Consider the following 12567-nt stretch of genomic DNA (forward strand, 5'->3'; position numbering starts at 1 on the left):
TGACGCAAATGAACGAGAATATCTAAAAAAAGTTCAGAACGAGAGATGGTACAGCTAACATGGATCCAACGTACCAGGACGCACGTGAAACTGACAAACCTCCGCTCTTGCAGGACTCAGTTGGAACACGCAGAGAGGCAGCAATGGTGATCAAAAGAAAAAATACTTTTTTAAAAAAAAGCTATCAAAATTACAAACTTAAAAAAAGTTATCAAATTACAAGATGCAAGTTTCGACTAGTTGATAGATCCAGCAATTAAACATGATGGAGTACCAATAAAACCTGTTCGTTACCAATATCAGTGTACAGCAAGAATCATTACATACCTACACAAAAAAAAGTTTGAATACTAAAATTCCACCGCACAAGCACAACGTACACAGTACTTCAAAATAGTTAAGGCCACAAAACCGCAAACTGCTTTATGTAAAGAGTTTTACAGGCACACAGAGACCTCCGAAACACTAGTAATAACCCTCGAAAAAAAACCTCCGTCGTCCATTTAGCGGTACTGAATCACAGAAAGAAAACGAGAGCTTCAGTCAACAAAGTGAACAAATCGCAACAGAAAAGAAGAAAAGGAAAACAGCGCAAAAAAAATGACTGTCATGCTACGTACGATACTTATAACAGTAACTGATTGCCATAGATAGCTAGTTGAAATAATACCTTCACAAAGCCAATATCCTTGGAGTAGATGCGAAAGCACTGACGGCAAGTGTTGATGCCGTACTTTCGGATCATTCCGCATGAGTTTCCGCAAACCCGACTGCTCGACAAATAAATAAATAAACTTATTCGTTTCAGAAACTATTGTAGTGACAATCGAAAGAAAAAATACTCTCCAAATAAGAAGAATACAACTCGAACATCCCACTCATTTATGTTAAACATCGACAAACCATCCGGTGCGTTGAAGACAAATTCAGACTAACATCGAGAAAAAAATCCACGACAGCGAAAGCCACACACATCACTCCATCTTGCCCATACCCGCAAAGTTTCCTAAGTCAAGCTATGGACATACTAATAGACATTCCAGCATCCTTGAACATCGGACCAACCAAAATACCTAAATTGAGCTTTACAACAGAGTAAGGCAGCGGTAAGGACTAGTAGCAGTAGACCACCACAACGAAACGAAAACATCACATGCCCGCGAGCCAACTATCAAGATCCAATCCATTTCTCCCTCAGAATATGTCACAACACAAAACCCTAGCCCATGCCATTCAAGACTGGACCCCAACGGCCAAAGAAACGAACCGCAATAAAAAGAAAAGGCGAGTGAAGGCGAGTGAGGATGAGTAATACCAGGTGCGGGAGCCTGGACCGTAGCCCTTAGGGTGAGAATTCCAGACAGCCTCGTGACCCATGCTGGGCAGACAAGGCGGTAGCAAACGGCGAGGCGAAGGCAAAGCAGGTCGCGAGTGAATATCAAAGGCGAAAGAGAAAGGGATGGGGCGGGGTTCCGCTTCTTAAAAGACTCGTCCCAGCGTGCGACCTGGATGTTAGGGCTAAGAATTTGATGCCCTGACCTGGTGTGTTACCCTGTGTCTCCTGGTCTGTACCCAGAGCATAGGCGGGTACATGCAACTTGCGCACCTGTGTCGGTTCTCGATTCCGTCTATCACACTATTTAGCACTAATACACTTACAAATTAATCTCATTCCTTATCACGGTCTGATTTTAGAAAGACCGCTTCATTCTGGTTTTATTCAGAAGGTTGTGAAATGGTTTGAAATAATCTTATAAGAAATAATATGTACTTTCATTTTGTCTAATCTACAAGGAAATGAACATATGTTTTCATAAATTATTTCATATCTTGAAATGAAATGAAATAAAGAGTTAGTTTGTGTCTTTACAGGTCAAGGAATGTCATCTTATCGCATGTCTTTATAAAAAAAGTCAAGAGTTCCAACCAATCATTTAGAGTCATTCTAGCCCTTTTTGTATCATAGACAATTCTTGAATAAATATAACCAATGTGCCCCTTCCCAAAAACTCTACATGATGTCACATGTTGTATACTTATGAAATGTCTGAAAGAAATTCCAAAGGAATACAAAACAAAATGGACTAAAACCAAAGGCTTACATTTTTAGTGATGATTACTGTTAAAGTTCAATGGCAATTTTATTTCTGAAATAGTCACTATTACATTAAAGTCATTGTGTAAAGTTACTGGATGACTACAAGTATTAAATGGTAGGAAGATAACACTAATAAGTACCACTAAATAACAAAATTACAAACTTTATTAATTTTGAACACGTATAAAATTTTGCACCCAACAGAACAGAAACATGTAAGTGATACATTACAATTAGATTAATTACATTCAATGTCAAATAATAAATTGTAGGTATTGGTCGGGAGTTAATTCTAATGTATGTCCTGCATGTGCACACTTGGACGTATGTTGTAAACTACGGCATTACCATGAGACTCATCATTGAAGTGGGTACTCATTTAAAAATTTGAATTTTATTTATATTTACAAAAATATTGCAATAACAACAAAAGTAAACTTAAAGGAAGAAAGATACGATTTACGTACACTGGAGATCCACACACTCAGCTTGAAGAAGCATAGTTTAATAGAAGCTTCAATGAAAATGTATGGAAAAAATAATCTACATTACAGAGTTTGAAAACCAACCAGTGCCACAAAAATCGGCCTTCGAAGCAGAGAAATGTAGCATGTTAAAAACATGCTGCAGATTAGCTGATGAGAACCAGCACTGCAGCAGTGAAGTTCGTATCTATATTTAAGAAAGGAATGACTCGTAGGCCGATCATGCACTTAAATTGCAAGGAGCGATGAAAAACAATCTGCTAGTCAGTGCCAATCAATCTGTTCCACCCCGAAAACCAGCTACCCATATTGTTTGCTAGATCTGCGTAGAAGTTGCCGTTTGTCCCCTGCCCTTGCAAACTGACGCAGAAGCTCTTCACTCTATTCCTCGACGATGGCAGTGTAAGCACTGGAGGAGCGATCACACCGCAGAAACTGTATCAATTAGCCTCCGTTCCCCCGGGAATCGAGGTGAGGAGCAGAGGATAGATGAGAAATGCAGAGATACATACGAAGATCCGTGCACTTTCACCATCTCTAATGCCCGAAAGATTGGTGCTCGAAACAAAGTGACTCTAACACGACAACCACATTTTAAGTATATTACAGAAATTACTTCTTCCGCTGAACTTTGTCCTTGATCCAACGTAGACTAGTTGAAGTGCCCAACATCACTTTTTGAGCGCTCACGGAAGCTGCGCTCTTTGTCCTTTCTACACTATTAGTTGCTGCGGCCTTCACCTTCGCCATCTTGCTACTCTTTCGCCTGCCCTGGCTACCCTTGGCATCCTCATCGAAGTTCTTATCCCATTGATCTGCCCAACCGTTCGAATCCTGTCTTTCATACGTAGTCATATTCGTAGAATGTATGCACGAGAATGGACCTCAAGCGGACGGAACCGTGCACAAATCAACAGCGGGTGAAGACAGCGAGCTCAATCTGCCAACGAAAAAAAGAGCACAATGTACATACAAGACTTATTAAATGGAACGAAAAGTTCGAAGCGCTTCAATAAAACATTCGCACAAATTCTCCATTGCTTTCAAACCCCCTCATATCTGCTGGAAACTAACGAAGAAACATCACTGCAATGCAGATAGTTTCTAAAGCAGTGTGGCATTTTCATTGATCTACACCCGAAGAGCGAAAGAATTGGAGCGAAGAGAGAAACCGCACCAGAGCGTGTACATTTCTACACAAGTCGAGAAAGAGGGAAAGAATTTCGATCACAGATCTGCTCTATAAATACATGCGCAGAGTAACCACTCCAATAAACGCAAATCACAAGCCCCAAGCAAAAACCGCAGCAAGTTCCAAAAGCTAACACGAAAACTTTTTAGAAAAGCTCTCCGATATGCCACATATCGATTTACCCGAGGACGCAACGCCAAATTACAATGATCTCGCCCAGACTACTCGAAATCCTGCACAAGCGGAAACCTCGCACACGCGGCAGATCGCCACCCCCTGGTCACAGCAAGGAACGTACCTGGTAGCGTGGAAACGAGATCCTTCGCGGACGAGGTGGCATGCAAGAAGCGAGAGCGAAACAGATCGCAGCTAAAGAGGAAGGTGCGCAACAACGTGAGCAGGGGAGAGAGAGCTTATAAACAGATCGCAAGAGGGCAGTGCTTACTTGCTTGCTTGCAGCGCGGAGGACACGGACAAAAAGGAGCCGAGACACAAACGAGAGAGTCGCCATGCGGACGAGAGGGCTTGTGGATTCCAACAACCTGGCCCTCAGAGCCCACGAACCCGGGCAGCAGCAATCAGGGAGCGGGCAGGGATTGGGCAGCCCAGAAAAACCTCCGCGGGCAGGGCAGGGCGGAGCAGCCCACCCTCCCCTGTCTGCACATCACGGTCATCCATCGCCGTGACTCCGTCACCGCACCCATGCCCGTGTGCTCATACTTAGGGATACCCATCTCATGGAACTTCAACTACTCCCTCTTTGTTGGTATTCGTTGTTCGTGTGTTATGAGTATCTTTTTATTCTTTATGCAGATGTTGAGATTTGGAATGCGATGGTTTTGGTATATGTTTGCTAGTACTGAGGAAGCTTAAATCTCTTGTTATTTCATGTGTTGAACTAGATCAATCTTTACATTTTTGTTAATCCACATTATTACTCAACTCTTCACAAAACACATTTTCTACAACAAACTCGTATTTTTAAAAAGAAGATAAAATAAAATAAAATCTAAAACCACATTTAAAACACCTGAATTTGCAGCCACTGGTTTCTATCCTAATTAATTAGATTGTATCAACTCTAAAATGTTAAAGAGGAGCACTGTAGGACATACAACCCACTAAGAATAAGTAAATGAATCTACTCAAATGTTCAGTAAATAAAATTTGAAAACTTTCATTTACATACATCTATACATATATATATTAATCCTTTATCAATGTAAATTGTGTTCACAATTGCCAGTGCAAGACATATCTATATATACAACTAAGAAATGATGAAACAATGCACTCTTCCCAAATGTTTTTTTTAGATTATTCGAAGTAAACAAATACAATATCAACGTTTGAGAGTATTAAAAAAAAAACAACAACAACAACAGCAACAACAAGACAGTAACTAGCAACATTTTTTTCAAAGAAAGATCTTCATTTTATATTGCTTCCCATAGAATTTCCATAGCAAATATTTACCTTCCGCAAGTGTACAAAAACATTAATGCAGAGAAATGTGTTCACATGAAGTTTACAGAAGGGGAACTTGGGGAACAACCAAAAGCATGGAAACGTGAGGAATGGGGAACGCAAGGAATATGGGGGTGGTATAGAAAAGAACGGCAATGGGGGTGGTATAGAAAAGAACGGCAATGGGGGGGGGGATCAATTCTTCAAGGCAATAATAGAGGGACCCCATTCCATATTCTCTCCCACCTCTCATGATGTTACAATTATAGCTCACCATTATAGTACCCCATATTCTAATTCATTTCGCATAAAAAGCGTAGCAGTATTGAATATAAATTATTTTCAAATCTAACCAAATGCTCGCATAAAATCACGTCCCTATTACCACCATTTGAGATTGGTGGAGAAAGCCCACAAGTGGGGCCTACATCCCAAAAATTATCTCAAAAGGTGCTTCTCATATGACCCATACTAATTTATTTATTTTTTCACTTTATTGTTGATTGTGAAGGGGGTGGTGAATTGCATATTCTCATGAGTATGTGAAAGCTATCTATCACTCTTGTGTTATGATAAAATGAGGGTGTTTATGTATACATGTGTGTGGACCCAATTGTTTAATATGTGGTTGAATGAAAATATATCAATTTTTTTTTTGTGTATTTTCATGAGGAGATCAGGCATTATTTTATTTTAAATGAATGTATTCTTTGTGATGACCTCTGCTCAATAAGTATTTCCAGGCCCAATGTTTTTTATTTTGGTTTTGTCATTTTTTTGTGGTGGTAGTGGTTATTGTTATTACTTCAAAATATGATTTGTGTTTGTTGAATCTAGTAGAATTATTATCTTTCTCTTAAGCAGACCTCGTAATGCATGGTTAAAACTTATTTCCAAAATAAAATTGTGCACAAAGCACAAATATGGAATTTATATTTAAACTTTCAAGTGGTAATCTGTTTGGCAAATTTCCACATTATTGTTTTTATTTCTGATGTAAACAATGAGCACAATATGAATCTGTCAATTATGTAAAATCTTCTTTATGCTTGTTGTATTTTAAAACTAAAATCCTGAATCAAATATGGTAGTGAAGATTTCTTATCGATAGTTTATTGCAATAACTTATACTCAAATTTAAAGGTAATATAATTTGATTAAAAAGAAAATAAATGTATTACAAGTTAAATGGTTTTCTGTAAACATTATACTTTTGTATTATGAATTTCAAAATTGATAATTGAAAAGAATGAGAACATGGAAATATTGTCTACATGGATTAAATGATATCAGGCAAACAAAAAATATTAATTACTAACATGTTTGAATTGATCTATCTCAATTAGCACTTCTTTAGTCTTCTACATCAATCCTAAACTTCATGTTCTATACTGTATCTATTTACTAATTGAATAGTACCTTGATACCATTTACACATTCAAAGTTGTTGAATGGACATACAATCTTAAAAAGAACTGTGTTTAGATTAGGAAAGAAATCACAATAAATGATTTATACATATATTTACAAAAAAAAAAAAAAAAAAAAAAACGAACAAAAACAAACAAACAAACAAACCGAGTTTCATGAATAGAGATGTATTTTTCCAAACAATACAGATGGTTTTTTTAACATCAAAACTTATGATATATATATATATATATATATGACATTTTAAATTATAGTATATAGTTTTATATCCATCACATATATTATCTTGAATGTAAACTTTTTTTAGATAAAATGGTAAGTTTGTGAATCAAATTGCATTTTATATCTGTGAATTAAGGCATGCTTGTCATTCACATGCGATCAATACAATAATTCTGAAACACATGTAAAAATAAGAATCAGTTTTTTTAGATAACTTGACAGAGTGTTCCCCTCAAAAGCATTTGACCTGCTTCCAGTGCAACTTGCCTCAAAAATTCATAGTTTTGTAATCACTTCATTAATGAATATCTTTCCAACTTACTTTGTATTTCTTTGTATGAAGAGCTTTCTTCAATGAATATGTTACAAAAATTAGCCCCATGAGAAATTGTTTTTACACTATAATAACAGTTAATATTTTTCTTTTTGATTTTTGATTGATTTGTTTTCAAATCAACTCTACACGTATAACATTTTCTGCATATAAATAATGGCAAGCTGTGCACTTCTCATGTGATTCATCTTCATGAGCACACAGATAACAACAATGACTTCTTGCATCACACAATGCATCCATTTCTACACATTTTTTTCTTCATAATAAAAATTTAACAACCAACTAAATTATTCATTCTATTACTTTGCTTTTAATTAACTGGCCATGATTACACTTCATTAAAAACATCATATTCAAGTTGAAGAATTCAGACCACAAATTACTTCGCTTAAGCGATTATTTTGAAACACAATTCGGGATATAAAACACACAACTTTATCATTTACAGCGCATGTAATTTTGGTGGGTAAAATCATGATACAGTATGCAAATGGTATTTCATGTAAACAACAAACCTACCACGAAGCAAAATGAAGGATATGAAGGTCAGGTATACTAAACATGGCCAAATGGTAAGAAATTCAGAGGTTTGAATCATTAGGGCTTGGAGTTCAACATGGTGAGTCCAAGCCCTAACCCAAATTTGAGGGAAGCTCCCCTGCTTGACATTGCAATAGCCTCGACAGCTCTTTCTGAGGCAGCTTCATTTGCGAGGTCCTCTTCATTCGATGCATGGCATGAGGTCTTCATGCGTCTGTTCTTTTTAAGTTTTGAGTCGTGGAAATCGTGTGCGGAAACAATGATGGCTCTTACATCGACGTTTCATCCTAGGTCACATAGATTTTTTTTTTTTTTTGTTTGGTTTTGTGGCCTGCATTCGAGACTAATTCGTGGTGACTTTTCCAGAGCACGAACAACTTGTGATTGCTTGCGCTTCTTACTCCGCGTCCTCCCCTGGGCGTAGTACTTAATTATTGAAGTGTTCACGTTGGGATGCGTTCGTTGAGATTTAGAGCTTTGCTTTCTGCTGATAGGATAAAACTGTTCTTCAGTAGTCTTTTTGTGACCTCACTGATTGCGCACTTCAGGAAACCTCGTATTAGAGGGTTGTTTGTTAGTGCGCTTATTAGTGTGTGTAGCGTTTCACTGACCATCCGTAGTTGCCTGCTTACTACCTTGACAATATCATCTGAGCTCCATTTCGATAGTCTTATTTGCTTGCTTCCCGCCTCAACCATGATTCCCTAAGTTTCTGTCTTTGACGAATCCAGTCATAGTGGCACAGAATGAAGTTAATTGAGAAAACGTGGGTTCAAAACTTTCTCGGTAGTCTTTATCCCAAAGTGCTCTCACGACATTCTTACAATACTTCTCCCTTACCATACAATGTGCCGAGTATCTTGTATACAACCTTTGTGTTCGAAGTGCCTGATTGCACTGCTCACTTGATCGTCGCCTGACGACGGGCCCCATGGCAGGACATTAGACCAGCATTTTGGGATTCTCTTGATAATGGTCTTAACCTACTTGCTTCATGTCTCCCACCTACCTCATGATTTTAATCTCTGTATGCAGCCGTGTGTGCGATAATTCATGTGGAATGATCAGCAAATACGGCATCAACACTTGTCCTCATCATCTAAGCACCTTCAATTCATTCAGTGAATGAGCATGCGGGTTCGATTTACAGGATCTTGCGCTGTTATTACTAATGCAATGTGCAACATCACCAATGTGGTAGAGGAACCCAAATCATTTGACCTCTTAAATCCAGTCCTATTTGTTCAGTCATGGGTTCTTTAGTCTTGAAAGAGTAGATCTGATTCTTCAAGAAATCCCCATTTTCGTATGTAACTCCCATCTCATGTTTATTGTTTGCCAGGCTTTTTGCAGCGTGAAGCCCGTATAAGTTTGTTTCAACGTGTGCAGATTATAAACGAAACATTCCAGAGCTAGAAGAGGAACGATAACAGGGTCCATTCATCAACACTTTTGAGCTGTTCAGGATCAGAATATTTAAACTGTAACCACCACTCTTCTTTTTTCAAATAGACGCGAAAGCTACTGTTTTATTTTTCTCTTTCTTATGAACACACTCACAGTCCATTTATTAATTGACCAAATGCTTTCGTTAAACTTCCTTCAACATATATCATAAACTATGTACCATATGAAAGCAATACACACAGAAAATTACAGTCACGTGCATAAATTTTTATGTCTCGGTTTGATTTTTTCTTCGCTGCTCATCAGTAGATTATCTACAAATTTAATGTATTTTTTTTTACACCTATTCAATCTGAATTGCAGTCAAGGAAAATACTGCATTCCCACTTGTAATTCTTGAAGCACCACCTATGATAATTGAGTTTTACAATTGATGATGCAAGAGTACTTGTATAATTGCTTTGTTAGAACATGTACAAAATCAAGTGTGCTGGCAGATTTTGAGGGTGATCTTCAACTTATAATTGGAAATGGTACAAGTACAGAATTTTTACAGTAATTGTTTCATTGATCCAATACTATCAGTAAGTCTATATGAACTCTTAAAGTATTGGAGTAATATTATATATTTATATATATATATATATATATATACACACACACACTTATATATTGATCCGTCAAACACACGAAAGGAGTGAACCTTGTTTTGTATTTTGTATTTTTATTGTTGCTACCTTTTTATGATTTTTTACATTACAGTAAAATTTAAGTAATAATAATATCCGGTAGAAAGTTGTACTTTAGTCAAAGTCACAATTTCTTTGGTTTTTTGATTTTTTAAAATCTATACAGATTTTGAGTTGACAAATGTATTACACAATATTGGAGAAATTTATTTTAAATTTATGGAAAAAGTCAAAAAGATCTTGAAAGAACTTCCAAACATTTCCCTTATACAAATATCATTCTCCTGATTTTAGTATTTACTAATATGTTTATTCTATTAGGAAAATTGTGCTGATAAACCTACAATTGGTACTGTAATTGAGAAATCACTTATTTATACACAACTGTATTGAAATTCAAAAGTTATTTTAACAAACTATTTATACTTGAATTTATTGTTTGAAGTCATTTTTTTTTTTTTTTTTTTGGTAATTGTTTTGTTTCTATCATTAGCATCCTTTCTTAAGACTCTATTTCAACTTCAAAGAGATTGGATTTAATGATTTTGCTATGATTTTATTTTTAAATTATTTTCAAAAGATATCTTATAAAATATATGATGCATATTGAATTGAATTACTTTAAATTATATTAAATATAATTATATTATATCATGTTCAAATATTGTCAAGAATATGGATTACAACAAAATTTGTAAAATGACAATACATTCTTATATCACCAACAGAAAGAAGTTAGACAATTAAAAGAAAGATGTATAATTGAAATCAGAATAAGTATTGCCAAATGCAAAAAGATTAGGAAGACTTGTACCAAGATAAAATAGAAAAAAGATATTAATAAGAGTAAGAAAAGTCTCACTTTTGTATCAATATATAATATTTACTAAAGAACTATGTGGCAATATCATGCATACCATATTACATGTGTCTAACTTGTGAGACACATGTCTAATTTGTAAGGCAATTTTTTGATATTTGAGCTACATGGCCAATTAATAATATGAGTGGCTAAATGTACTATATGTGGTGAACTTGTTGGCCAAATCGTCAACCTACCAATTACTTATCAACATGTGTAAAGTCTACAAAATTTCTAAAAAACTTCTCATTACGATATCAACAATTTAAACTACTTCTATTTACTAATACTTAATTCTATTTATTTAAGTTGATGTACTAGTATATATGAAAATTTGTTAAGAATGAGAACTTAAAGAATGTCATTAAATAAGTGAGATGTATCTCAAAAAAAGATGATATAATAAAATAAAAATAATATATATATATTCAAGGAAAAATTGTAATGACTATTGTCAAAGATAAGAAAGTTATAAATTGTTGAAATGAGACTAGAATCAAGAAATGACTTGACAAGAGTGTAAAAGGCATGACTCTTAAGTCTATACATACTATCTAATTAAGAATTATGTGGCAATATTTTATAAGGCATTCATCATATGTTGAACATGTGAAACACATGTCTAACTTACAATGCAAATTTCATATATGTATGCCACATAACAAACTTTTAAACAAAGTTTTTATTCTACTAATAACCTAAAGACATATATAAAGTTAAATCCGCATCTACAAGATAATATATAATTAATCTACTATTACTTATGTCTCTTTCATTTATCTTATTTAGATAATTACTAGTGTTGATTATGTCTATGGCATTCATTCTCCTTCACCTTCTTTAGTTATTACAATTAATTTAGTCTATTCCTTGTTCCTATCTCAAATCTTCATCCCATGTCTCTATCCCTAGTTCAATTCTATGTCTCTAATCTCCAACCATTCCATTTATGTTTTTTATTCTCAATACTCCATTTTCAACTCTTATCTCCTTATTTCAATCTCTCCATTGTTATTTCTAACTCATGTCCTTAGTCTTGACTCTCTTATCTCTATTCTCAATGTTTAACTCTTGTTCTTATTTTTTCTCATTGTCAATAGTAACAATGGCTTTAAATATAATATATGTATATATATATATATATATATATATATATGTATTAACTTAAACATTATTGATATTACATTGCAATCTTTTAATTGTAATTAAAAGAAAATAGATATTGTTTTGGATCAAATATTATTAGATTACTTAATTGTGATTTATGTACTTGAGGAATTTAAGATATTTTAGTTGAAATTTTAAAATTTTTAATATTTAAAAATAGACATATTTTATGAAATCCATAGATAAAGGCTTCATGGTTGAAGATAGATTTTCTAAATAAGAAACATAAATTTCTTAAATTTTTTTATATCATTTTTTATAAAATAAGAACATAAACAAGAAATGGGAGACAAGGATTGAGAATGGGGGATTGGAAATAAGAAACTTAGATAGGAAGATTGAGAATTAAAGATATAGAATGGAGGCAAAGACAAAGGATAGACTAAACTAATTATAAAAATCCAAAAAGATGTGTTAACAACAAAAGAGTGTTGCTTTATCAATTCCTTAAATATAGTAGTAAATGTAAGTGTATGTGATATCTATAATATGATAAACACAATAACTTCAATAATAATTTTAGTTGCTAATATATTGCCTTTTATTTTAATTAACATTCTTTTATAAAACTAATGTTTAACATCCTATAATAATCGTGCATGTTATCTTTAATTAATAGTTATCTTAAAAAAAATTGTTCAAGTTTCTATTTTTTTTAATAACTTCTTAA

General features: G+C 34.5%; 1 protein-coding gene and 2 long non-coding RNA genes across 10 annotated transcripts; 1 reads left to right on the forward strand and 2 right to left on the reverse strand.

Annotated features, from left to right (window-relative positions):
* Window positions 1-387: 387 nt before the first annotated feature.
* LOC112291003 (small ribosomal subunit protein uS14z/uS14y/uS14x) lies at window positions 388-1441 on the reverse strand. The gene is made up of 3 exons (XM_024537918.3): window positions 1316-1441; window positions 671-770; window positions 388-512 (listed from the first exon to the last, which is right to left on the reverse strand). The coding sequence occupies exons 1-3, from the start codon at window positions 1375-1377 to the stop codon at window positions 504-506; spliced, it is 171 nt and encodes a 56-aa protein (XP_024393686.1). The 5' UTR covers window positions 1378-1441; the 3' UTR covers window positions 388-503.
* A 1035-nt stretch (window positions 1442-2476) lies between these two features.
* Window positions 2477-4304, reverse strand: LOC112291074 (uncharacterized). Of its 2 annotated transcripts, none has more exons than XR_012218904.2 (2): window positions 4221-4304; window positions 2477-3523 (listed from the first exon to the last, which is right to left on the reverse strand). It is a non-coding gene; the product is annotated as an uncharacterized LOC112291074 (long non-coding RNA). The 2 variants fall into 2 exon arrangements; XR_002972336.3 differs by lacking the exon at window positions 4221-4304 and adding an exon at window positions 4074-4152.
* A 2608-nt stretch (window positions 4305-6912) lies between these two features.
* Window positions 6913-11441, forward strand: LOC149987820 (uncharacterized). 7 transcript variants are annotated; one of them, XR_016506286.1, is made up of 4 exons: window positions 6917-8538; window positions 8808-8969; window positions 9115-9763; window positions 10035-11427. It is a non-coding gene; the product is annotated as an uncharacterized LOC149987820 (long non-coding RNA). The 7 variants fall into 7 exon arrangements; XR_016506282.1 differs by lacking the exon at window positions 10035-11427 and having other exon boundaries at window positions 6913-7946; window positions 9162-9541; XR_016506285.1 differs by having other exon boundaries at window positions 6916-8538; window positions 8808-9763.
* The last annotated feature ends 1126 nt before the right edge of the window (window positions 11442-12567 follow it).

Source organism: Physcomitrium patens, chromosome 14 (genome assembly GCF_059467195.1).
Source record: "Physcomitrium patens ecotype Gransden chromosome 14, ASM5946719v1, whole genome shotgun sequence".
Taxonomy (NCBI): domain Eukaryota; kingdom Viridiplantae; phylum Streptophyta; class Bryopsida; order Funariales; family Funariaceae; genus Physcomitrium; species Physcomitrium patens.

What these genes read in the sequence shown, in the direction of transcription:
- LOC112291003 (XM_024537918.3), bottom strand. Translation starts at nt 1,377, where the DNA reads ATGGGTCACGAGGCTGTCTGGAATTCTCACCCTAAGGGCTACGGTCCA. An exon ending in GGTCCAGGCTCCCGCACCTG is followed by an intron (nt 771 to 1,315) that starts GTATTACTCATC and finishes TTTGTCGAGCAG; the next exon opens with TCGGGTTTGCGGAAACTCAT.